Here is a 27,875-nt window from a genome sequence, read left to right as displayed (position 1 = left end):
TAAAAAAACAAGTTCAAAAGATCCCCTTTATTACAATTAATAACAAAAGTCCAACAGTTTAATTCGCCCTGATGAATGCCCCTAATCAGCGAATAATTTATCTACATTATTTTCACATCTAAGAATGAACACCACATCAATAGTACATTTCCATTAATAAACAACATTATTTATATCTTATCCATACTTTTATTGTGAATTTGTTACTGATATTAGACCGCTATTACGTAATATTACAGGACTGAAACTACATTAAAAAATTCATATGTAACATCCACAAGCGAGAAAACAATCAGCATAGTTACGTCGTAAAAACATTTAAATACTAAGTGAAAAAAGAAAAACTCCAATGGAAATGTACTTCATACAGAAATCGTGATATTATGTGAATTACATTGACTTAGCTAGTATGGTGATACCTTTCGAAATAAAAACTACATTCGCGTAGACGGTTTCACCTCTATACTAAACGTTCAACACGGATTTATCTATGTTCCGACTATGGCGAAGCGAGGAAGGTTAATTATTTTTACACTCTATGTATGTAAAAATCCTATTTTTGTTCGATTATCATCCGTTTTCAATAAAGAATCCCAATATCAATGTTTAATCCGAGAATGAACCAATCAAATAACTCATTTGTAAGCATGTCAAAAAACTTTGCTCTGATTGGTCCATTTTTGAGACACTACTAAAAAGTGATTGGGATCGTTTATTGAAAGCGCCGATTTTGACAAATCAGGTGTCCATCGATTAGCCTTTATTGTTAAAGATATATCAATTTGTTGATATACCAGTCTAACAATCAGTTTCTTTCGGACTGAAGACGTTAGCTTAAGCAAAATCGATAATAGTTGCCAACACATATACATCACAGGCAAAGAAACTAAGGGCCGTATTAAAAGATGCAACTCAATTTCGCTCTTAAGTGCAATATCAGCTGAGACGCTATCATGTTAGTCAGCATCTTGACGTCGTCGTTATTTAATAAACAGTTCAACATCTCAAATGATGTTCAGTCACAGCGTATGACTGATTTTGACAGTTGAATTTCGTTTATTTAACAACCGTCACTCAGTTGAGAACCAGCTCTTAAATAGCAAACTTGTAGTGCGCCGCCATAATACACGGCGGCATCATGTGCCATCGCTCCCGCGCCGCGCTCGAAAGCCTACAGTTTCTCTCTGCCTCGACGGGGCACCCAAACAATACACCCAAGCGATGAACTTAAGCTTGGTTTATTAAATAGTTCTAATTAAAAGTCTATTTACATCATACATAAAGTTGACTTTCATTTATTAATACGGGTCTATGTTGCTGTCAATAAAACTAGCCTTTACAAACAAAGGACAAACTCTAATTGCCGTTATTTCTTTACGTAACATAGTGGTGAAACCGACCATCACATTAATAACTACATATCACATACAAATAACACATACCGATATATAAACCTACCAGTAAACGTTAGACTTAAATGACGAATGTTTGAAAGTAAAAATATAGGTAACAATGCATAAATTCTGTCATAAGGCCGATGACCAATGACTGCGCGGCGAACACTATCTACCAATAACGTAAATTAAAATAACCCGACCGATAAGTAAGTCAATAGCCCCATTTTGTATGTTTGTTTTAATAAATATATGTTCATAAAATTGCAAACATCCATTTTAATTTAAGTACCAACAATAAACATAATTTATCGGAAACTATTTACAATAAAACTAAATCGTTCTACCACTATTGTTCTAATATTGTTTTATACGATTTGACGTACTGTGATACTGTGACATCAAAATCCTACACACATCAGATCTCACAAATTAAGTAGATATAAGGGCGTTTACAAATTAGCTACACAACTGAACGACAAAAAGTCGCATTACAAACAATAATTACACAGCCATTGTTCATCGACCGTAACACGACATTAAATTAAAAAAATATATCACGTCAAATTGAAAATTACCGATAAAACCTTCGCGTTTAGTTAAAGTTTGGAATGATGTCTTGAATAACCATAGTCACCAAACTATTACGAGTAATTTTGGAAATAATTTACACAAAACTAACTTCAACGATATCGAACCGTTATAAAATAAACCAATACCCAAAATCATCAAACGCCCACTCTTGTGTACAATAATAAAATGCGATACTGTCCTCTAACACGAGGACATTATTACAAATAAATGTGGTGGAAAGGAAAAACTAAATTCATTGTATGAATGTAGTCTTAAAAGTTTAAAGAATAGTAGAGGTGATGTTTACTTACTAAGACATTTAACAAATTAGACAACGTCAAAAATTATCTTGTTGAAAATGGGCATATTGACGCGTCGTTTAGTGTATTACCAATTACCAATAATAATAAAGCTGTCGAATGATATACTTAAGATATTTTTGAGCAAAGAAATAGTTAAAAGAAATAAAGAGATATGTGCTTATAAAGTCAAGTATCCGACCACACATAAATGTAATAATATAATGTTCGCCGCTCGTCGGCACGTACGGATATGCGGATACAGATATCCGAACATTACAAGCGACACGTCGACGGCGACTGGTCGTGTGTGAGACGCCTAAACTAGCATGTTGTACCGTGATGTTGCGACCTGTTGGAAAAGATAACCTTATGAAAGAAAACAATAAGTTAGTAGAATATTAATATTTTAATTCCACATTACAAGTCTGATAAAGTGTCAGACAAGACAAGTCACTTTATAAACTTGTGCACTGACCCTATCTTCATCAATTCCAAATATGAGAGATCTTTAAAAAGTTAACACTTTTTGGGCCCTGGTAAATTTAACTTCTAAACTCATTTGCAATAAAATGTAGCCTTTATATAAATAAATTAAATAACACCATCAATAATTAATATAAAATAAAAACATACTCGTATGTCTATTAAATCTGCACTAATGTATAAAACTGAACAGATAGTTATTTGTTAGAACACGCTAATCCCGGAACTACTAAACCGACTATGATTTTTTTTTCACTAATAGCAAGCTTCATTATTACTGAGCGCTTATAGGCTACTTATATTCCGGGCAAATATAAAGCGGAACCTTTATCCTCTCTTTTTTTTTCACGTGGGCGAAACAGCGAGCAAAAGCAAGTGATAAAACATAAATACTATTAAGTATCGTACGACTAACGCTTATGTGGCGCGGCGCGAGTTCCTCGAGGCGATCCTGTACGCGATGAACGGCCACACCAGCAGCAGCGCCAGCGTCGGCGGGCTCAGCTCCTGCCACGGCCACCGCCACCCGTGCGACACTTGCTGCGGACACCACAAATAAATCATATATTATGGTATATTACTATTTATTTATTTTATTAATGGATACAAGAACATAAATCATTTCACGGTGGCCACTGCACTAGGCTCCAGGCTCATATCGCAGTAGACCAAATAAGAATTAACAATATGTATACATTTTCATTAGGCGAACAAATCCATTTCACATCTAGGTTATTATTAATGGTAAAAAATTAATAACAGCTTACTGGAAATACGTGTATGCACTGACACATCTTCACAAACTTTAGAATTGATAATAGAAGGGTAGTATGAAAATAAAGCATGTAGTACGAACAAACAGCCATACGTCTTGCGTTTATGTTTAACGCCATCTATCTAGTGTAACTGTAAACTCACATCTAATATCCGGCGGTCGCCCTCGACGGCTTTCCTCAGCGCCGCGACGTCAGCCTCGAGCCTCGCGAGCGTGCCGGGGAGCTGCTCTAACACTTTCAGATCTATAAAAAAAATAACATATTTTTGTTTTGTTTTTGGAACTACAATCTACATAATAGCTACTTATCATAAAGACTGCCTTGGTGGCGTAGTTGCGATGCGTGCGCAGCATGACACCGCTCTGAGGTCCTGGGTTCCAAACCCGAGTCGGGCAAAGTGACATTTAGGTTTTTTCTGCTCATTATCAGTCCGCAGTCCCGAATTTGTGCCCGATATGACGATGGGGACATATCACATTATGGGACGAAACATAAACCGCGAAAAGTGGGTGTCTGGGTTGCACCTCTGCCTACCCCTTCGGGAATAAAGGCCCATTGACGGATTCAATTGCCTCACTAGAAGATACTTGAGCTTCTTCAAAGTTACGTGTGTACTACAATGTTAACTAACGATTACGGTTTGCTTACTGATACAGCAATGAAATACATTTCGAAAAAACCTGCGTACCTAAGATCTGCAATATAATTTAAAGTGTATATATTAAAGAGCAAGTTCTAAGACCTTTTCTAGTAAAGTAGTTCCAATAATGGAATCACGAATGACATCGTTACGAATCATGAGAATAGTTATGTACTCACGTGTCAGCTGCGATGTGATCTGGTGAGCGTGTCCATTACTGAGTCTGGGAGCGGGCCGTTGTTGCGCTGGCGACTCTGGCTCACTCTGAAACATATACCACCAGTCCTGTATCTCCAAAAGCTACTAGTTTATCCCCTGTTCGCCAGGCTTATATCTCTTGTTCGTGGTTGGTCCGGCTTGTCAAAAATTGACCTTAATTGCCAATTAGTCGCTTCCAATGGGGTGCCTGCAGACACTTATCAGTTGGCAGACAAGTAATGGGTTAAATATATAACATTATTCCAATACCAGTATATATACGTATTTCTCGAAAAGAAAAACACTTGGCTACGGTTGCTAGACCTCAATCCTTACCTTAACACATAAGGTTGCTAAGCTTGTATGGACAAAGATGATCGAAAGCAAAATCAGAAACACGAAGAAAGAGTAAAGAAGAACTACATTAAGAAGGTGAAAAAATTAAGTTACACATTAAAATAATTAAATAAAATTTAATTATTAAGGAAGAGAAAGAAAAACGCACGAGAGCCGTGAAGAATTTGTACAACAGAGATATCAAATGAGGTTTCGATTCAAGATGTTTCACTAACTTAACATTTGAAACAATTGTGGGTACAATTGTCGACTTAGGACAACAAATTGGAATTTGGACTGTAAAGGATGAATATTGAATAGGATAGGGAGGGCTGTAAAAAGGAAACAGCAAGGATGCCATTTGTCGTCGGTTTAGTAATTAGTATTGTTAGCAAATGAGCGCGTACGTACAACACTAACATCAACCGTGTCTATGTACTCGTCCTCGGAGTCGTGGCGCGTGCGCGGCGGCGGCGACGCGGCGCGCGCCGGCGACGACGCGCCGCTCACCGACCGCGAGCCTGCCAACACAACATATTATTATAAGTATTAGCTAGCAGACCGGCAAGACTGATTCGCACTCTTAATAAAATAATGACCTATTTCAAAATTGTTAATTTGTGGCAGTCGTCGGAAAACTCATTTTTGTTTGCTACCTTTTTTTTGTAATTTGCTATAATATTGAGCTTAGGTATTAAAGATAGGTAAAAAAATAAAATCTATAGCATTAAAAAAAAAAGGGAAAAATCTAAAAGGTCGCAAACAGAAATTGGTTGTTTGACGATTCCCACAAATTGGCAATTTTGGAATGGGTCATTATTTTATTTTTTTATTGCTTTGAATTACGAGACGGGCTTTCCGTTCGCCTGATATTAAGCGAAACGACCGCCCATAAACAATAGAAACACCATCCAACAACTTGCATTACTCATTGTTGTTTGCTATTCCACTGCGCTCGCTCTCCTAAGACTTGGGATGTTAAGTGTTATTATGTCCAGTAACTTTATACTGGCTACAATATTCTTCAACTGGAATACAACAGTGACTTCACCCTACTGCTTGGCGGCAGAAATACCAGGCAGAGTCTCACATATGAGAGACTTACCACCTGTAAAAAATATATTTCAAACTCCTCCCCTTCTTTCCATTTGTTTAATTTCGTTGAGGGTTAACACTTATTGGTGCTCCCAAAGACTCTTCGAGCTTACCACTTGGTATCGTAAAATGCGTACACTGCCAACCCTGGATAACAGGATTTGTAGTGGTACCCACCACTGAGGTGAGTAAAGGCGGAATAGTCATAGCAGACCAGCAGCCGCATAAAGTCTACTGCTGGATATAGTAAATCTCTCCTAAAGACTTCCAGATCAATCTGACGGCTTAACAATACCAATTGGTAAGTAAATATTGTTGAAGCTCAGCGTCTACGGATCTTGTTTTTGTATTTCTTCGTTGTTTGCTACACCAGTTATACCTGCTTCCCTTACTTAACCTATTAAGGCTTAGTCCGGAACATAAGTTGGAATGAGCCATTTTTTCTCTCAGTAGACATACGAAATATTTCGAATACCATGAGTACTAGAATACAGGGGGGTAATAAAATGACCTAAAACACACCGCTGTTTTTATTTCTTCCCTTTTCTAGCATAGCAAAGTGACTTCACTGCATTAAAGATATTAAAATACGTGTCAAAATCACAAATCTCCCGTACCAATAGGCGTGTTGTGCTCGGACCTGACGCGCGCGAGAACGTCACCGGCGACGAGCTCCAGGTCGCTGTTGGGGAAGCCTTGTTCATCGTCATCGACCGAGAGGAACGACGCAACGTCAGAACTGTACGACATCGTCTCCACTATCTGGAACAACCATACATATCAATGTAAACATGAACAATATCAGTTTTACAATGATACAAAAGCTAGAATGTCATGTGTGTGGAATAAAATAACTATAAAACACAAAATAAGACGACAATGTTCATGGTAATGTAATCGTAGTTGCATGCAAAAAGACACGTCATTCGTGTGGAACGTAAAAAGGACAAATAAACATATATATACACAGGGTGTTAAATATATATATTACCTTTGCTCGCTTCGCCTTAGAAGAGTACAAATTTTACCAGCGTTGCATTAAACAAGACGCTATTGGCTCTTATTTTTTTAGATTCACTAAACTAGGCTTTACACATTTTAACAATTATCAAATGTACAGAAATATAGAAAAAATACATTACACAGTTGTGTATGCCTTTCTGGAAGTGAATGCAGCATGCTTATGTAAAAATAAAATTGTCACACCCTTAAATCCTAATTTACAATTTCCATTGGTGTTTTATTTTGAACGGACTTCGATTCCTCCAAAAGATAAAGTAATGGTTGATGCAGAAGGTAATAAATTACTAATAAAAGTAATTTTTAAATTACGTTTACTTAAAATAGGTCTCATTTGAAATTATGTATGTACATACTTTATGTAACTCGTCGACGTACGCCTGCATAGCTTCGTCGCGTGTCATGTTGCCCAGTTTGTTCCATGATTCCCATTTTGCTCTAAAGAAAAAATGGCACGTTACAAAAATATAGCGATATAAATATAACGCATTAAATAAAAGATTACCTATTGTATTTATTTATCCCTCCAATCCATGACTTTTTATTTTTATTGCTTTGAATCACGAGACGAACTTGCCGTTCGCCTAATGGTAAGCGATACAAGCGCCCATAAACAGAAGAAACACAATCCAAAACCTTGAATTATAAAGTATTGTTTGGTTTTCCACCGCGCTCGTCATCCTGGCTTCACTTTTTCAAGGGTATTAAAAATTCAAACCATTTATGATTCCTTTCAAATCTTTTGGCTCTACAAGGCATTTAATGGTGACATTTTATTGCATAAGGTGACTAGATTGGTGAGTCACAATAATACCCGACTTCTAGGCCTGCAATAATCAATCTGCGGCGTTCCGAGCCTTTGCAGTGGCTCGCCTGACTAAACAAATCTCACTAAACACTAAAGACACCACAACAATAGATTCATTCAGTTAATTATGAATACTTACTTATTGAAATAAAAATTAAATTATTTTGTTTTTGGACGTATAAATTGGTCACTGTGGCTCGAGACACTATTACTAAGATGTCTTTTTATGGACCTTATAAATTCTAATTACCCACATCTAGTTGTGCCAGGAAGTAACCGTAATTATTCCAAGCGTCACATAATAAATTACTATTGTATATATTACACATGATATATCGATGAAATAAACACTTTCATCGACCTAATTTATGGACACGCACAGCACCATAGAAGTATGTAATGTTCGCCGCATAAGCAATGCGATGGTAAATGACGCGCGAACCGCGCCGCGGTGTAATCACAGTTTAATTGTCTAGTGCAAATTATTACACGGTCGTGAACTTTCTAGAAAGTTCCTAAATTAACATAAAAGTTACTGAGACTAATTTCGTAATAACATATTGAAGATTTTTTTTGCGTGCTAATAGCTACGATCTACAATTTTAGTGTAGTTGTGGCTACAGCTAATAATAACAAGAATAACTAAGCCCTCCCAAGGTGGTAACACCAAAATAAAAAAAACAGACAATAACATTTCCTTAGACCCAAACATCTCCTTCTCTTCGGAAATTCCCATTTATTTTATTAAGGCCGGCAGGACATCCATGATTCTTCAGATTTTTTTGTTGTTTCTAGACAGTAGAGATCACTTTGCATGTGTCATATGCTCGATTGTTGACTTTTGCAATAAAATTAAAGACGTATACAATACTCATATAACTTCAGAATTTAAGCAAACGAATTGGGTACCTAATATAATAAAGTAACCTCAAATGTCACAGCAATTTGCCGATGTCGTTATAAAAATAGTTTTTTATTTATACTGATACCTAGACAAGATGATTGCATTACACTAACAAGAACGGCAAAAAAAACTGACAAAAAGCGAGAAACTCATTAGCCGTAATCGCTTTGCAGGTCTAGAAAGTAATTACTTCATGTAATCACTTGATTCCGCAACTAAGATGTGTAAGGGAATTTGTATTTCACATGATGTATAGTATTTGATCACAGCTATGCCGGTAAAGCTAAAGAAAGTAAAAGAACATGGACACTCGCGGTCCCATTTTTTCTTCCTAAGATATGGTAGTATTTTTAATTATAATATGTTATAAACAAATACTCTCTCATAATAGTTTGATAATGAATATTTTTTGTTAACTTTAGCTGGCGTCAGAGCGCATGCTCTACAAGTCTCTGCTCTGGTTCTTAGAAAAAGGAAACCCATTGTTAATCTTATGCAATTACTATAAAACTGACCTGTTGACAACATCCCAGAAACCCGGCTTGGGTTTGTCGCAAGGTCCCTCCGTCGCCTGTTTGAAGTAGCTGTAGAAGCGAAGCATCAGCTCATTGCTTGGTTGGTATGAACCTAAAAAGAAACAAAATAAATAAGTTCGGTTATCCAACGATCGTCTGGATTATTATTAAAGCTAGCTAGCTTTTGCTTGCGGCTCGGCCTTCGTGAAGTTTTCCGTGATGAATATTTTTATAATAAGCATATAGCCTATATTCAGAAATAATGTAGCTTCATATTAGGGGAAAAATCAAAATCGCTTTAGTAGATCCTCAGATTAACGCGTTCAAACAAATAAACTCTTTAGCTTTACATATTAGCATGGATTAGTATAGATATGTAGAGTTCATAGACCCAAGTCACCCAAGTGACAAAAAAGGTTTATAAAAAAGTAAGACAGGAACGTTTTTTTAAACCTAATAAGCTATAACGGATAAGTGCAAAATTTTCATTGCAATAATATCTAAAGTATCTTCGATGATAGTATCTTTCTCTATCTTCTGTGGCGTCGGTATCAGTCACCACAGTCTATTTTGGTGTGACCATCAATATAGTCTCCGTATGTGCGTCACCTTTTTGAGGAAAATATTGTAAGGTTATCTCCAAATTATGTGTAATTAACATCTTATAGTCATGGTAATTAAACTCAAATATCGTTAACGCGGCTTTATTGTCTATTTCCAAATAAATTGTTACAAATAGCGACATATATTTCAAGTACAAAATAGCAGTGGAGGCGCTGGTTCTTTACTTTAGAAAAAATAGTGGACTGTATTTTGCGGGGGAAATATGTATCTGGACACGACACGCACTTATAGGACTAGAGCTGCCTGCGGGATATAAATGAAAATATAGGCAACTCAAAGAGGATGGGAGCACAGTACCTTATGGCGTCTGCGGCGGCGGTTCGGCTGGTTGATGCTGGCGGCTTCGTGTTTCTGCTTGCGGCGACCACTTATACTAAACTTCACTATCTATGATATGCACAGTCATACGAAGTTAATTAAGGAAATAACATCACAGACCGATAATTTTCAATTAATTATGCGAGCGACGTCATCGTGTCCATGTCATTGCGGGGCGCGAACAAGAGTGTTTTTTGCACCCGCACCCCGTACGGCGCGCGGGCACTCGCGGAACCAATTCCCAGCGAAGCGCTCTCGCTCTCGCTCGCTGGAAAGGTATGTGCGGGAAAGGGATGCGGTAAGGAAATGCACGTGTCGTATCACCTAATTATTAATAAAAAAGACAGTATTTGGATTGACGCGACCGGAAATGCGAAGTTAAAATTTATAAAGAATGAATTAGAAATATGGCGCAACCATTCCCCCCGGGCTTGAAGGGACGGCTTCAAAACAAAAACTAAATTAAAGTTAAATTATTTAAATGCGAATTTTATATATTATTGGTTGGGCAAAGGACATAAACGAACAACTGGACGTAAATACGACCCGGTCGCGGTTTTAACGCGGACGACGCGAGTCACGCCATCAGTCGCCGGAAAAACTTCTTCAACGAGCCCAAGAGGCCAGTGAAGAGGCGGTGCGTTATCTGTTTTTAAAATAACTACGGTCCCTGTTTGAATAGGGTTGGAAGGCGTGTTCCATTTAACGCGAGATTGCAATGTATGCAGATATTCTGCTCTCCATCGCTTCCAGAAAGATTGTAACAATTTGTCAAGTAAATCATGACGCGAAAGCATATTAAGTCGATTATCAGTAATTTCCTTGGTCGGTAGAAATTTAAGCGGGGTGAAATTTAAGAAATGGGCTGGAGTTAAAGCTAGTGGTTCTGACGGGTCACTAGATAAAGTGCGGTACAAAGGCCTGGTATTCATTACTGCTTCTACCTGAGTGAGTACGGTACTCAACTCTTCAAAAGTAAGAATTTGCTCGCCTATTACGCGGAATAAATGTGATTTGAGGCTCTTGATGTTAGCCTCCCAATTGCCTCCAAAATGACTCGCAGTCGATACATTCAGAGACCAATCGATCCGATTCTCACTCAATATGTGACCAAATTCGGTCTTAAAATATTTAGACCTCAGAAATTTCTGATGTTCCGTCATCGTACGCTTGGCACCGATAAAATTCGTCCCATTGTCCGAATACATTCTACTGATGGGACCGCGACGCGAAAGAAAACGTTTAAACGCGGCTAGAAAACTAGCGGTACTTAAATCGCCGGCGAGTTCAATGTGTACAGCGCGAGTTGTTAAACAAACAAAAAGACAAACGTATGCCTTGGTGGCACGAACACCACGACCGCGAGTGAGGGTGACCTTGAATGGACCTGCGTAATCAGTACCCGTGTGTACAAACGGTTTTGCGGATTCTAATACTCGACAAGGCCTATGTTCTGACATCTCCGGAAATATTTGTTTCGGGCGAAGACGAAAACAAGGAAGACAATTATGTACCCTATTTCTAATTAAGCTGCGTGCAGAGAGTATCCAATAATTCTGACGCAGGAGAGACATAAGTAGGTCGGGCCCAGCGTGACAATTAACTTTATGGTGATAATCAACCAATAAATTTAAAATATGATGCTTGCGCGGTAAAACAATGGGATGCATTTGATCAAATTTTAAATCAGAGTGGCTTAAACGACCACCTACGCGGATAAGACCATTGTGTAAAAATGGCTTAAGTCGTTGAAAAGTACGGCTACAAATCCTTCCGGTTTGCAGTTTAACTAACTCATCTCGGAAAAACATTTTTTGTAATTCCCGAACAACTATATTTTCTGCGAAATTTAAATCTGAAGCGGAAATATTATCACGCAAGGGTAATAATTTCGAAAAGCGGCAAACGTATACAACGCAGCGTAAAAACTTGGACCAAGAGGAAAAGTTATTGGCCAAGTCAATAATTACCGATTCTTGACGCGGAATCGAAGCGACTAAAGCGTGTTTCTTCTCTTCTGGCGGTTCTGAAACCGTAGACGGTTCGAAAGCGGAAATGGGCCATTCCGACGGACTACACGATGTCCAGGACGGACCATGAAACCAAAGCGGATGATTAAGAATTTGTGCGGGAGAAAGTCCCCTAGATAGACAATCCGCTGGGTTGTCTATACCGGGCACATGATAAAAGTTTTGCGGAGGTAACAAAGATTGAATTTTAGAAACTCTATTAGCCACGAACGTATCCCACCTGTGCGGCGAGGAGTGAATCCAACATAAAGCAACTGTGGAATCTGAGAACGCGTATACTATATTAATTTTGTGGCGTTTATTACAAGCGTCAATAATGCTACTTATTAATTTCGCGAGAACTAATGTGGCACACAATTCAAGCCGAGCGAGAGATACAACTTTGCGGGGCGCAACTTTAGACTTTGCGCTAATTAGATGAACTGTGTTAACGCCATCATTTTCGACGTGAAAATATACAACGCCGCCGTAAGCTTTCTCACTTGCGTCAGCGAAGCCAATGACGTTCACTACACTAGTCGGCCTAATATCCACATGGCGTGGTATCTTAAGTGATTCAAGAATGGGAAGTTCCTCCCTGAAACGCTGCCACAACTTAATAATGTTCTCAGGCGGGACCTCGTCCCAATCACAATTAATTAACCAAAGTTCCTTAATGAGGAGCTTGGCATATAATATTACCGGAGCTACAAACCCCATTAAATCCCATAGTCGCGCAACACAGGAAAGTATGGTACGCTTCGTACATGTCTCGTCTGGTGTAGAAATTTTTAAACTAAATGAATCTGACCTGGGTGACCAACACAGACCGAGAATTTTATGCGAATCACAATCATCAAACTCCTTTACGGATGAAAGACGATGTGAGGGCGGAATAGAATCTAATACAGTTTGCGAATTGCTCGTCCACTTTACGAGATCGAACTGCCCGGCCTTCATAAGAGAAATAACCTGAGCTGCGGTGGAGATGGCTTCATCTTCACTGTCGACGCAGTAAACAAAGTCATCCATATATAACCCGGTTTCAACAATTTCCCGAGCTTTAGGAAATGAATCGCCTTCATCTGACGCAAGTTGCTTTATCGTCCGAAGCGCGTGGTACGGACTAGACTTAAGACCGAAACAGACGCGGTTAAACTGATAAACCTGCAGGGGTTCCTCAGGCGTAAAACGATATAAAATGCGTTGAAATCTACGGTCGCACTCGCGTATATTTATACAAAGAAACATTTGTCTAATATCCGCTGAAAGGGCTACGGCAAATAAACGAAAGTTAAAAATAATATTAAATAAGTTGCCCTGTAGATTGGGTCCACTATGAAGAATATCGTTAAGTGAAACCGATGTGCTAGTTTTGCGCTACCATTAAACACGACTCGTAGTTTAGAGGTAAGCTTATCCTCCCTAATAACCCCATGGTGCGGTATAATATATGACGGAGCGGTATTAATATCACCTATGTCCGGAGGTGCGATTGCGATATAACCCTTTTGTAAATATTCGTGTATGACATCATCATAGGCTTGCTTTAATTTAGGTAAAGCCTGCATTCTCCGTTCTAAACAGAAAAAACATTTCTCAGCTATTCGTCGAGAATTGCCGAGACTAAATACATCCCCTTTAAAGGGAAGCGCGACGGTATAACGACCATCATCTTCGCGGGTGGTAGTGCGAGTATAAATTTCTTCACACTCCTTATCATCAGGACTAAGAATGGGTGGAACTACCACTTCTTCCAACTCCCAGAACTTTCGAATCACCGATTCTAGCGGCTCAACTGCACAGCAGTACGAAACTGACGCGCAAGTATGATTAAATGCGGGCGCGGAACCTAAGATCACGTATCCTAATACGGTCTCTAATGCGTGTGGAGCGACGCGAGCGGGTTGTCCTTGGACCTTGTGCGACAACAAAAGGTGAGGGAAAATAGAAGCGCCAACTAATAAGTCAATCTCGCCAGGGACGGCGTAAGTATCGTCAGCCAGAGGTAAGTCGTTTAAATAAGTCAGCAGCGAAGTATCAACCGAGACGGTCGGAAATAATTCGGTCACCTTGTCCACTACCAATGACTCCATATCAAAATTAATATTTTTATTAAAACGAGAAAAGAATTTAATATTCACGGAACCCTGGGTAAATTTAGCGGCACCTCCTATACCTTTAACAGCGCACCGTTGTTCTTTACGACAATTTAATCCTAAACGGTCGCAACACACACTAGTAATAAAATTACTTTGAGAAGCGCTATCTAATAAAGCACGAACATAATGTTCAACTCCATGAGCGTCAAAAATAATAACGCGCGCGGTAGCGAGTAAAACAGTGCTAGCCACTGGCGGAATATTATTGTGCGAGAGAGCGCACAGCGCAACATCGTCGGTGCGAGTAGTAGCGGGCGGGAGCGCCCGCGCGGCCGGCGCGGCAGCGGACTCCCCGAGCCGTTCGCTATTGTATTCGCGCGCGGTCACACTAGTGTGCGGCGCGATAGGCGTAAGCGGCGAATCGACTGCACACACTCTCGATGCGGAATTATTATCAAAATGCAACATAGTGTGATGTTTCAATTGACATTTACGACACTGCATTTTAGAATTGCAATTAAATAAGCGATGCCTCGTACTTAAACAGTTAACACAATAAGCGTTTGGTTTTACAAATTTAAAGCGTTCGTTAGGTGTAAGTTTGTGAAAACCCGGACATTTATATAAATGTTCGTGCGATACATTGCATAAAGGACATTTAGACTGCGGAATTTCTGACGCGGTATTAAGGTAGGTATGCGTTGACTTGAGCGACTTCGATGGCGCATCTGTCCGACGGTCCAAACTCTTCTTTACATTTTCTGATTTGACAGTATTTTGCAATATTTTGGTTTGATCGCGAACAAATGTCACCAAGGAATCAAAACGTGGAATAGCGGAGCCCCTGTTGTCTAACTCGAAAGCGTGTGCGGTTTCTTTATCTAATTTCTTTAAAGCCATATATAAAAATATTAGATCTGAAAGACTATCGAATTTTAAATTCTTTAATGCGGAAACTGAAGTTGCGAATTTATCGAGAAACTGTTCAAGGTTATTGACAGTTGCGGAATGAAATGGTTTGAGTTCAAATATCTGATCTAAATACGAACTAGCGAGGAGCCGTTTATCTTCGTATTTACTAATTAATGCGTTTAAAATAAGTGTGTAATTCTCAGCGCATGGACTTATACCAGTAAATACGGCCTGCGCCTTGCCCTTAAGTTTACATGTTAAATAATGCAATTTATCTGAATCGTCTAGCGTGGGATTGTTGTGAACCATGCTTTTAAATGTGGAATAAAACAACGGCCATGCTTTAACATCACCGGTAAATTCGGGCAATTCAATACGAGCTAATTTAGATTTTATTTTATTGCTGTACTTAACATCAGGTTGAGTTGTCGTACACAATTTCTTCTCGGCGCGTTTTACTCGACTGTACAAGTCATCGAAGGCAATTAGTGGCTGATAATTAACAACGTGCGTAGGTTTTAATTTTAATTGTATAATATTTATTTCATCTAAAACACTTTCGAAGTCAGACCTCAATTTATCAATTAACTCCAACTCACATAGAAATTCTTCCCTAACTAATTCGATCGACAAATCATTAGATTTGTCAGCTAAAGATTGCATGCGCATATACATGCATTCCTTCTTTGCGTTTAAAAGTGTTAACTTGTCGTTAGACATGATTAAAAATGAAATAGGTACCGAAGTGAGCAAAGAAATATAACGAAGTACGCGGTGCGATGCAATGGAAAGCAGAATATACCCACACGTTACGCGGATTAAATAAGTACTTATTAACGCGAATATATATCTACCTACGTACAAATAAATTATGATGCGTAGATGCATGCACGGTACACGTGTATAACTATGCCTACCCCTACTGAGTACCTAGCGTTAATATAATAAATGTTATTTATTAGCGGTATAAACTATATAAAATAGCGCGGTTCCTATAATAGGTGCGATATATAGTACCTAGACAACTACGACAAATTGTAGGTACACGCGGTTTGCGAAACGATGAATGCGGAATGACAAATTGCGAAAATAATATAAGAAATATATTACGCGGATATAAATAGGGCTCAATCCTATTTATAATATAAATATTAGCGTTATTACAAACGATGCGGTTAGATTTAATTAAGTCCGGTGCGATAGGAACACAAAATGGAGGCGCTGGTTCTTTACTTTAGAAAAAATAGTGGACTGTATTTTGCGGGAGAAATATGTATCTGGACACGACACGCACTTATAGGACTAGAGCTGCCTGCGGGATATAAATGAAAATATAGGCAACTCAAAGAGGATGGGAGCACAGTACCTTATGGCGTCTGCGGCGGCGGTTCGGCTGGTTGATGCTGGCGGCTTCGTGTTTCTGCTTGCGGCGACCACTTATACTAAACTTCACTATCTATGATATGCACAGTCATACGAAGTTAATTAAGGAAATAACATCACAGACCGATAATTTTCAATTAATTATGCGAGCGACGTCATCGTGTCCATGTCATTGCGGGGCGCGAACAAGAGTGTTTTTTGCACCCGCACCCCGTACGGCGCGCGGGCACTCGCGGAACCAATTCCCAGCGAAGCGCTCTCGCTCTCGCTCGCTGGAAAGGTATGTGCGGGAAAGGGATGCGGTAAGGAAATGCACGTGTCGTATCACCTAATTATTAATAAAAAAGACAGTATTTGGATTGACGCGACCGGAAATGCGAAGTTAAAATTTATAAAGAATGAATTAGAAATATGGCGCAACCAAGCAGTGTTATCTGAAATATATATTATTATTTGAACTTTCGCCTGCATATCTAGAGCGTTTTGAGATAAGTCGTATGATTTTTGCTAATAATAAGATAATTAAGTCTTTATAAAATAATAGTATTCCGGAGCAAGACCTAAAAGTGATCATTGATAAACAAATCAACATAATTAACTATATAAGCAAAATAATCACATGATATCAATACCTCCATATTATATATCAAAAAGTTATGGCCCTAATTTTATCATTATGATAAGACAGAAGATACATACATAATATGTCTGTACAGACAGTTATGTTGTTTTTCTGTAAAACACAGAAAAACAACATAATGCAAATGCAAATCTGCCTAATACATCGATTGTATAAAATTATAGGCAATACTTGTTAATGACTAAAGATCCTATCAATAATAATTACATTCTGTTTGTTATATTATCGATGACAAAATAATATGTTGCCCCTATTACAGTTCCCTTATTCTTAAAATAACGTGCGGGATAGAGAATAAGGCCCCTGCACTTTGGCCTGCCCTGTTACGCGTGTGATCGTCCAAATACAGATATCCCCAGCATATCAATGCATTGCTTAATTTATTGTTTTATATCTCTTTATCTTATTTCGCAACTAACACATGTATTTACTATTCATTATATATCGCAAACGAATTATTTAAATATGCACCATTTCTGTACTTCTAGATACATAATTTACGTTTAAAATAAATTTTGTAATAAGACCAGCTTCAATTGGAAATATTTAGCTGTAGGCAACTAGGCTAAGATCTTGGGTCTTGACGATACAGGCTTGCTTAGTCTCAAGACGATAGCATATAAAAACTGTAAATTTAATATTTCTAAATAAATATTGTTTGCAATTTTCAACTCAAATTCTAACATCATACTCATGTAAGAAGTGTTATACAAAGGCATCAAGGACATGTAATGTAGTTCAACTCATCCCATGCATATTTCATTTGTACGCTATTTGTTTAAATTGTAAACATACAATACGTTGTTCTTACGACTTATTTTATTCTGGTATTATCTAAACTTATAGCGATTAAGAATAAAAATCATTACGGAGATGTATTGCAATATAAAAACTAATTTCTTGCATACGTTTTCGACAAAGCGACCCTACTGCACCTGATGGTAAGAAGTGGGAACCAATAGAATGTCGACTGACAAGAGATGATTTCCCCTCGGCAGTCGATACAATTATACCGGCCTGTTGAAACCGGACATACTCATGCCGGAATGCGCCACGGTTACGCGGGCTACTATGGGGGCTTTTAACACCTGTACGGTGGTCGCTATCCGGGCGGATGTAAATTATATCCTACCACCAGCAAATTCTTGTGCAATACTGAGTAAAATATACATCAACTATTTGTTTGTTTACGTGATCTAGATATCCTTTTTCATGCATAATTCATAGCGATTATTTAACTACAAAAATCGCGCGGAAACTAATGCATTTTAATATATTCACGACCTCAATCATAATCGTCTAAATTAAATAAACATCTCGTTCAAATGCTTCGACCTCGTACGTTGTGCAATTGCATAAACACTTTATTGTTTTTAACCCAAAATATGCAATAATTATCAAAATTATTCATAACGCCAGTAGGTACAATAATAATAATATAATATTTTTTATCATCATCAGCCTCAGGATGTCCAGTGCTGAACATGGGCCTCTCCCAAAGATTTCCAGATCGCCCTATTGGAAGCAACCCGCATCCAGCGATCTCCTGTGACTTTTATGAGGTCATCTGTCCACCCCGCGGATGGATGTCCGACGCTGCGCTTAAATTTTAATGCAAGTGCTAATTTATAGCGTATAAAAATTTGTTAATCTTTTAGTGCCTCGTGGAGTTGTATTGTGTGAGCGGTATGATTACCGCTCTGAAGTCGCTTATTCATATTCCGAGTCGGGCAAAAATTGTGGGTCTTACTACTCAGTTTTACCCTTGAGTCTGGAATTTGTACCTTGTATGGCGATAGCTTTGCTTCTTATCATACCATGGGACGGACCACACACATGCCGAAAAATGGGTGCCCTAGTAACAACTCTACCTACTCCTTCGGGCATAAACACGTGATGTGCGTGTTAATCTTTATCATATTTATGAGCGTAGCTAGGGTTATTTTCTAATGTGAATCAGTGCCTCAGAGAACAGAAAAGAATAAACGACTTTCAAGTCCTGTAAATGAATATTTTATAATTGTCGTGATTTCAAAATGAGTGGTAGTAGCAGTAGGCTCCAAATATTCGGGAGAGAACCAAACAATTAGGTAATACAAGAAAACACTTGAATATTCTATGATTTATCGCCACACGTAATACAAAACATCATAATCGATTAAAAACAACAGACAGATACTAAAACATAAAACAAAGCATATTTTGTGCGCTAGCTCGTCATTATTTACAAACATTTTACAATGATAAATATAAACTAAGATAACAAAAACCAAAACACAGTATTGTTTTAATTTAATCCAATCATGCTCATGTAACAAAACATTTAGGAGTCGTGTCTTCGTGTCAAACATATTGTCACCGATGTCACCTCACTGAAATCCATTTTACGACGCATGGCCAGTTCATTGACAGTATAGTTAAAGTTACTGTTACTTTTACCTAAATTATGACTAATGTTGAGGTAATTCATGGCTTTGACTTTGGCGACCTTTATGTAATGGAAAACATATGCCCTTTACCTTTACAGATCATGAGGAAACTTTCTGCTAGACTTTTCGAACAGCGTGTCACTATCATACAATTATTTTTATTAGAAATCCTTATTCATAACAGTACTATATGCTAGGCTCATTCTTCTTCATCCAATGTTCTTGTGTTTCAGCCTTCGGTTGTTGTACCGTGATCATCAGATCACAATGATTTAGGATCTTTTAAGAAAATTAATTCCTACCCTAAAGGTGGTGGTAGGATATATTTTATATTCACCCGGATAGTGACCACCGTACACAGTGTTAAAAGCCCCCACAGTCGTCCACGATGATTGATAAGGCCTGACCAAGATGAAAGTTTGTTACTGGGAACTTGTTATTGGATACAAACAAAATCATAAGACCATAAAATACGACCTACATCATAAAAGTTAATACAAACTTCGCTACAAGACGCACTGCGAAGATTTCTTAACAACTCTTTCCTTATTTGCACCAACGCGACGAGGTAAAAAACATAGTTGAGACGAAAATTTAACAGCAAGACGTCATGTTTATTAAAATAGTTATTTGGTTCAATATGTCTGGCAACGACGTACTTCTCCTAATGCCAAATAGATCCAGGACTAGAGTGTGGCGACTGCATATAGGGGGCGGTCAAATGCAAAACTATAAATACAAGTGTAAAAATTAATGACACCATAGGTTCGTCAAGCATTTTGAAAATCTACCGCGTATAAGGTTTGATAGTGAAATTTGCCTCAACTGCGGTAGTAGAGGCAATAAGTAAAAAAACGTAATAGTGGCTCCTGGAACTAAGGCCTAGACTACTGCAAGTCCGCCACTGATGTCTTGGATATAATTAGTGTCCATTTATTACAGATAAACTTTGTTGCTACAAGTTTTCTTAGAACCGGTTCACATCGTTACTTGCTCGCCTTGCACACTTATGTTAAAAAAACGTAAATCTACACGGTTAATATTCGTAAAACACACTCTCGCTGGTACTGACGTTAAGCTGCCAACTAATAAGACCACCCTCGGACGGCTACAACCCTCCATGTCGTGTGTAGCATACATAACTGTAATTAGAAGGGACATCTGTGTAATAAAATGGACTATCGAGCTTGAACACGCTAAATATTCTTTTCATAATTCGTTTGTATTCGCCTACAGTACCTAACTACACATTATTGCGCAGGTAATAATCAATATTACTGTTTCTAAGCGATTCACATATTTAAACCTTTGAATAGACTTTAGAATAAGATAAACAAGTAATAAATTAACATACAAGTTATATTTTGTCCCAGAAAAAGGGACAGTGAAGCTGTTATCACGGGAAAAGACTTTAGCAGACCTTAGACAAAACTAAGCTATTTCACAAGTTTTAAGTTTTAATAATCGTCGTTATTATTATGCATTGCCAGGTTTTATAATATTTTTATTTCCTTGTAATCCCTGACGCCTACAAATTAATGTCTGGTACAATTTACGCAATATTCTCCCAAGGGCATAACAAATCGATGACACAGCAATTGACATGCGCCGAGTGCATGATTGATAAACAATTGCTTCTGATTCCACAACAGCTGTATCGGAGCCATTGCCCTTGAAAGTATGAAATGAGCGACCTCGGTAATGCAAAAGTCAAAGTAAAATGGCAAATTTTCAAGTTTGTCTTGTATAAAAATTATTATGTACATTTTATCTTACTTTTACTAATATTATAAATGCCAAAGTTTGTGGAAATATTTGGATGTTAGTTAGAAGTAAATTACCCCGGTAACTTGCTGCCGTGGGAAATAATAACCTTTTTTATCTGATTTTTAAGTAGAATGGCGTCGCAGATCGGTACAGTGATTAAGAGACTTTTGTAGAGGCAAAGGCCTTTAACAAAAGCAAAACCTAGTATTCATGAACAAACAGAATAATGTTGAATATATTCGATTTTTCTTCATACTGTTTACGGTGAGCAGCTAGCCTGATGGCAAGGGCCTAAAATGAACTTAAGAAAATTCCGAATTATTTACACAAAACATGTACTTTCAACAACAAATTATGTATTTGTCTGTTTTCTAAGAAGCCGACCCAAGGAATTTTCCATATAACATAATGTTTCATTACAATTGCACATCGTACCATACATCATCATATTATGTTTCACAAAACAAATAAAACTTCGCTCAAGTGCGAGAACAAACGACGAGTTAGAGTGCTACATCAAAGTTCATGTTCATTATAAATAATATATTCATACGACACTGGCTTAAACTTTTGAAGACTTGGTTAGTACTTGTCGAGACGATAAAACTATAATCAAATGGTTGCCTAATTTTCCGGAATAATAGAAGTAACAAACTTATGTTACAATCCGCAGATACGCAAATGTTCAGTCAACGTAATTGTTTTTGAACCCAAAATTGCAGACAATACTTACCACTCCGTAATGGGAACCTAGGAATATGCCTTAAAAAATTAAGTTACACCAAAAACCCCCTTATAAATATGGGCATAAGAGTAGTTATAGTTATTGATGTAACAACAACTGTTAAACATAGAGATAAATAAGCGGACACAGAAGTCTCGACACCGATGATGTTTTTTGCTATTAACGTAGTATGTAGGAAACTCTTAATCATGTTAAATGTAAAATCACGCTCTAGTTATACAAATTACGTGAACAACTTGATTAATGATGAATTATTTGAAGTCATGGTTGCCATAACATCTGACACGATCAAGAGGGTTAATAATATAAACATCGTGTACCCATTATGCAAAACAAACTTGAATGCAAGTTCTGAACTTCTGTGTCATACGACATTTCATGATTATGGAGCTGTTAATCAGATCCATACTTCCAGGCAAAACTTAAAATATAAGGAGCATGTAACTTCCTGTTGAGAGGATTCTGAGTTTCAAAATACCATAAATAGGACATAAAAGTATAAATATGATTCGCGGTACGCTAACATCTAGTGGTTCCTACTTCATATTAAAAGCACAATGGAAGGTGTGAATGTTGGACACTAGGCGTTACTGACAAAAAATAGTATTCTGAATAAATATCATAATGTATAGATAGGTTAATTCGGAGGTCATAGCTTTTTTATCCCGCGTTCGAACGGATTGTCGTTTTTAAGCACTAGGTACATGAAGTCAACTGACAATTTAATAGTTCTGTTTGGTGAGTGGATTTATGAATTGTTTTGCATTGGCCACCTCTTCCGTATGGCCCGCTCATCGGTTTTAAAGTACATAGAAAAAATATTAAGCTGGTTATTTTACCCTGCCTAGAATACTTAACACGAGCTAAATTGCTGTCATGTATTAGTTATTACCAACGACCTTAAGGTCCTTAAGGTATAATGACCCAGAGGTTGTTCACAACTTGTTTTAGGTCGCTTAGAATAAAAATATAATAGATTTGTTTCATATAATTTACATGAAGAATGCGTGGCAAAGGTCGCATACATAGTCATTGTTTTCAGACTCATTGTCTTAAATACGTAACCAAACAGAATCTATTTACCTATTTTGATGATAAATTAAAAAAAATACTTAAGAATCTCTTGGGTGGTAAGTAATAAAAACATTTATAATGATAAAATGTCTGTAATGACTACGCCTCGACAATGTATTGAACAAGTTTCCGCCCAATTCATCTCCATGAATTTCCTAGATCCTACACTCCACACTATATTCCGATTTCTAGAAACAAACGGTATGTTACAAATAAATTCTAATGTAAACTCATTGTTTGATGTTACATAATATTAAAATGACTAACAAAACAATAATAATTCTTGTAATTAATTGCGATGGATACGAGAAAAACAACTTTATTTCAGAGAAAAAATGCTCGTAGCGTAGTATGCCACAAGATTGTCACATATTTTACTAAAAGGCATGAGCGATTTCAAGTTTCAACTTTATCGAGAACATTCGTATGGAAGAGGTCATGCAACATGCACGTTGCCAACTAAACGACGAAACTACTGCAGAACATACGATTGATTAATATATAGCAATGTTGCATAACACAGCTCATGGAGCATTCAAGTCACATCTTAAGAGGCTGACGAAACCAATTCATACTGCACAATAATCGTCTTAAGTTTAAAGGTATCGACCAATAAATGTACTGCAAAATAATAGCTAGTACATTACGTTAATGAAATACTCTTGACAAACAGCCCATCTATGAGAAAAACTACTTAGAGTCTTCTAAACTTATTACAGATACAGCCATTGTCAGTCAAAATTACGATAAGGGTAATTAGTAGTGCAGTTCACTATATTCTCTCCTATCTGTAGCTTTGTTTTCCTGGGACCACATTCTACCAATCTCCCGTACTCCTTTGCCAAACTAACTGATTACTGGCGATATATCAATATTACTCACATAAATCCACTTCAAAATAGTATTATTTTACTTGTCTTGCACATCAGTATACATCATGAAAGAAGGGTCGGACAGGCCCAGATCTATGTTTATTTAAAATGGCACAGCCTCAAGTCATAGATAGGATTTCACTGAATAGCGGTTATAATTTGATATATTATAAGGAGCAACGTTGGATCCAAGCTTCAATCCAAATAAAGGTCCACTGGAACCATCGGCGCTAATGCATACGTTGCAAAACGGAGTTTGGCAACTTTGTAGGCACCATGCAACGAGTGCTTGGAAGAGAGAGAAAGGTATGTGGCCAACGTTTGGTAAGCTGTGTGGCAATCATTTGGATCTTTTGTATGGACACCGCGGGTGCTTCGGCCTTCGGTTCCAACGTTTTTGCTGCAATTGCCAAGTCTCTTGGTCATTCAGAAATTGGATATATGATCACGTTGCATGATGAATTCTCAATCCATATCGTTTTTGTATTATTATCGTAAATGTGTAGTAAGTATTTTAAAGGGATGTTTTCTGTAGAAGACAGCATGGATACCAAGAATATTCTTAAAAGCCAATAAAATTAGTTAGCACGCGGTTCGTGTAAGCCTGGCGATTACGGCCGATAACAGCAACCTAGCTCATAATTTTTATTTATTATTCTAGTCCTTTTGCACATGCTATTTAATTCTACTTTATAATATTATTATCAAAGACGCAAAGTAGTCCAAAGCAGTAATCCTATAGTGACACACGAGTGTAGAAGTTCACACCAAATATTTGGAGACTAAAACCATATTTCAGAAGGTGTTAATAAACAACAATACTTTAATTGGAAATCATAAAAAAGTATACAAAACAAGCCTGTATTGATCGTATAACAAAACAACAGAGATTATATTTGGTTTCAAATACAGTTTTTGCATCAGTTCAATGACTTGAAGTCCAACGACACATGAAGGCAGATCGTGGAAATAGCCCACACAATTCCATTCAAATAAGCACTTCAGTGCTCCGATATGCGGATTTCACACGATTAACGATATTCGTGTTTCGAAAGCTATTGTTTTAAATTCACTTTGATAACCCCTGAACCTGCTATGAAACAATAGATCGCGGCTTCGCTTCCTCGCAACCAGAAAATTAGTTTCCATCACGATGGGAAGCGCATTTTCCTCTCCCAGCAAACTGGACCTAATAGTAAATACAAAGTAACAAAATTAATGTTGGACGGAAGGGGACGTAATACGTTACATTCTTCGCTGTGGCCAAACATACCGGTGTGTTAGTGAATTCCGGTCACCGGCGAATTCCGTGACTACTTGTCGGAACGAACCGTTTTACCACGTCTACCGTGGTCGTTATTTCGTCTGACACATGTAAACAAGTATTCTCCAAATGTTTTTTAACTATAATATCCCTAGTTTTTACTATGTCGAAATAAATGTTTTGGATACACGAGCTAGTTCGCCTTGTACGAACAGGTTCAACTCATAGCGCTTCGGTTGTTCGTAATGAAGTTATCTCGGTGGTCATTACAGCGTCCGCTGACGATTTATGTAACGAAATGCATTACGTGACGTAACAACATTAAGCTGCGAGATGGTTACTGTGATAGAGCACTTAGTCATCGCGGCTCGTATCAGCGATACTTTGAGCGAAATAGATTTGTATCATAGATTTATTAACTAAGGTAACATATTTGCTAAGGTCTTTGAGGCAAGTACCTACACGATTTTTATTTCATACTACAGTACTAATCTGTATATGTATTGACATAAATAAATAAATAAATAAGTAAAGCCAATCCATGTCGTTTTATTTACTGCAACCATACTTAGCCATTACTTTGTAATGTCAATATAAACATTGAAATGCAGAGATGTTAGTAATTTTCCTGCAATTATAATAGATTTCACCACATCCCGTACACAAAGAGTACTCAAGCTGAGTGCAACAAGCTTGCATTTCAAAGCATACAAATTACAATAGAATACACTCAGCTTCAGTCCACACATCATTAATGTGTTGACTCTAACAATGACAACTCTCAGCTCTCAGAAGGTAAACATTATGGTTCCACACAATGCCTAGAATGAGCCCTCTGGGTTTATAATACAGCCTTTATATGCACCACATGTGTATTTTGTACCTAAATGGATAGCAACCCCTGTTTTCACAGTAAAAACTGACTTAAAACAGTGACTTATTTCAACAAAAAGCATCTCTAAGACATGGAAATACATCCAGTTAAGGTATATTGGTGAAATGGGTGCCTATGCTTGAAAATTATATTAAACAGACTGCAATTCATTCACTATCAGAAAAAATCAAATAACTAATGGATCTATAGGCCACAGTTGAAAGTCTACTTTACATCAGCTATATAATCTTTATTGTGTCTATGTTTACAAATTCATACAGTGTGTCATCGAAGGCGTCTAGACAGAGTAATTGACGCATTACAAGGCAAAACATGGACTATGCATCTGAATCTCTATAGAGAATACAGTACAGTGTTTACACAGTATTTCGATTTTTAAATAAACAATGACATGTTGTTAATATCATTAATCATTGCAATAAACAAAATTATCAAGGTATTTCATATTCCTGTAGCCAAATTAGATAGCCCAAGATAATAATTATTACACCCAACTTATTATCATGGTATTTCATTTGCAGCCTGTAGTCAATTTAGATGAAAGACAGTAATTATTATGCCCTACTTTTGTAAATAGTAGTCATAATGCAGCATAGAAGTGGTAAACTTTAATCAAAAGAGCTTGCAAATGGTCTTATGCATCGACTGACAAAATTATGTTACGGACAGAGATTATATATGTTAGTTATCTCTTCAGACCATGCCTTTAATGCTAGTTATCATATTATTAATAAATTTAGTATGTGTTTTCAAAGATAAACAACATGGTATAGCAAAACACTGAATAACTGGCCATATAATATTTTGATGTGTGCATTAATTTTTTTTATTCATAATGACCCATATTTAAACAAAAAGAACAAATGATGCGTAAAATGGAATATTTACTGAGTATAAAATATACAAATTTGAACTTTGGTACATTGACTTTATTAACACTATATCTTTTATCTGTTTATCTGGTCTTAGTTTTAGATTTTATGTTTATGCTTACAATAATATTATTATCGGCAATAATCGCTGGTGGATCTATTAAATAAATAAATACAATAAATTATTAAGACCAGGAAGACCATGGCATTTGCTCTTAATTTTTTTATTTACATCACATAAAAGATCTTCGGATTTAATTACAGATTCATCATATTATTTTTACTAAAGAATTGTAACCAGGACGAAAACATTACATGTATAAAATAATTTTTATTTTGATTACTTTTTCAATACGTAATGGTATCAAGAAAAATATTTACGTATATTTTGTTCCAATAAGTGGTGAATTATAGGAAAATATATTAACTTTATTTTTTTTAAATATGTACAAAAACGCATCCAAAACCTACCAATCTTTACAATCACTACGATTCCAAGGTAAATCGATAACTGATTGCCCTTTTCGCATATGGAAAAATCCCTTACCGCTCTTCGGCAAACTGCGTATAACATTCACCGCCGCGTTGAATTTCTCCTCCAGAGACATATTTGGCACTTTTCAATCACTATCACAAAAGAAATACAATCAACGCACTTTGGACCCACTAATTGATATTGGCGAAACTGGAATCACTTCACTGTGCTTATCATGTTCGAATTTATCTAAAATTTGAATATTATGTGTATTGCAGCAAATGCAATCTTTTTTTCTTGTAAAAAATGCGATTACTATTTTGTAAAAATAACAAAAACTGCAACACACCCTACCCTGATTGACATAAAATGTTGACTAGTGATTTCTATTCTTCAGTGGAGAGATGAATACTCGATTATTCCACAATCGTTATACGCACAATAGGGATG

The 27,875-nt window shown here is 37.2% G+C and overlaps 1 protein-coding gene across 4 annotated transcripts; it reads right to left on the bottom strand.

Annotated features, from left to right (window-relative positions):
* Positions 1–12: 12 nt before the first annotated feature.
* On the bottom strand, positions 13–27,828 carry LOC115441565 (acyl-CoA-binding domain-containing protein 5). 4 transcript variants are annotated; one of them, XM_030166393.2, is made up of 9 exons: positions 27,498–27,828; positions 9,045–9,156; positions 7,174–7,255; positions 6,415–6,559; positions 5,114–5,223; positions 4,348–4,432; positions 3,671–3,771; positions 3,161–3,292; positions 13–2,618 (listed from the first exon to the last, which is right to left on the bottom strand). In XM_030166393.2, exons 1-8 carry the CDS (start codon positions 27,556–27,558, stop codon positions 3,170–3,172), a joined length of 819 nt encoding a protein of 272 aa, XP_030022253.1. In that variant the 5' UTR covers positions 27,559–27,828; the 3' UTR covers positions 13–2,618; positions 3,161–3,169. The 4 variants fall into 4 exon arrangements, with proteins under 4 accessions (XP_030022253.1, XP_030022254.1, XP_030022252.1 ...); XM_030166394.2 differs by having other exon boundaries at positions 3,168–3,292; positions 5,123–5,223; XM_030166392.2 differs by having other exon boundaries at positions 3,168–3,292; positions 27,498–27,827.
* Positions 27,829–27,875: the final 47 nt, after the last annotated feature.

The sequence above is a fragment of the Manduca sexta genome, chromosome 18, assembly GCF_014839805.1.
Source record: "Manduca sexta isolate Smith_Timp_Sample1 chromosome 18, JHU_Msex_v1.0, whole genome shotgun sequence".
Classification (NCBI taxonomy): Eukaryota; Metazoa; Arthropoda; class Insecta; order Lepidoptera; family Sphingidae; genus Manduca; species Manduca sexta.
The sequence above is the reverse complement of the archived record's forward strand: the minus strand, read 5'-3'. Positions and strand labels throughout refer to the sequence as shown.

Excerpts from the sequence above, each read along its gene's own strand:
- LOC115441565 (XM_030166393.2), bottom strand. The coding sequence starts at position 27,558 with ATGTCTCTGGAGGAGAAATTCAACGCGGCGGTGAATGTTATACGCAGT. Across the intron at positions 4,433-5,113 it reads ACACGGTTGATGTTAGTGTT|AGTGAGCCAGAGTCGCCAGC; the intron begins GTACGTACGCGC and ends TATATGTTTCAG. Across the intron at positions 3,293-3,670 it reads GCGACCGCCGGATATTAGAT|CAAGTGTCGCACGGGTGGCG; the intron begins GTGAGTTTACAG and ends TGGTGTCCGCAG.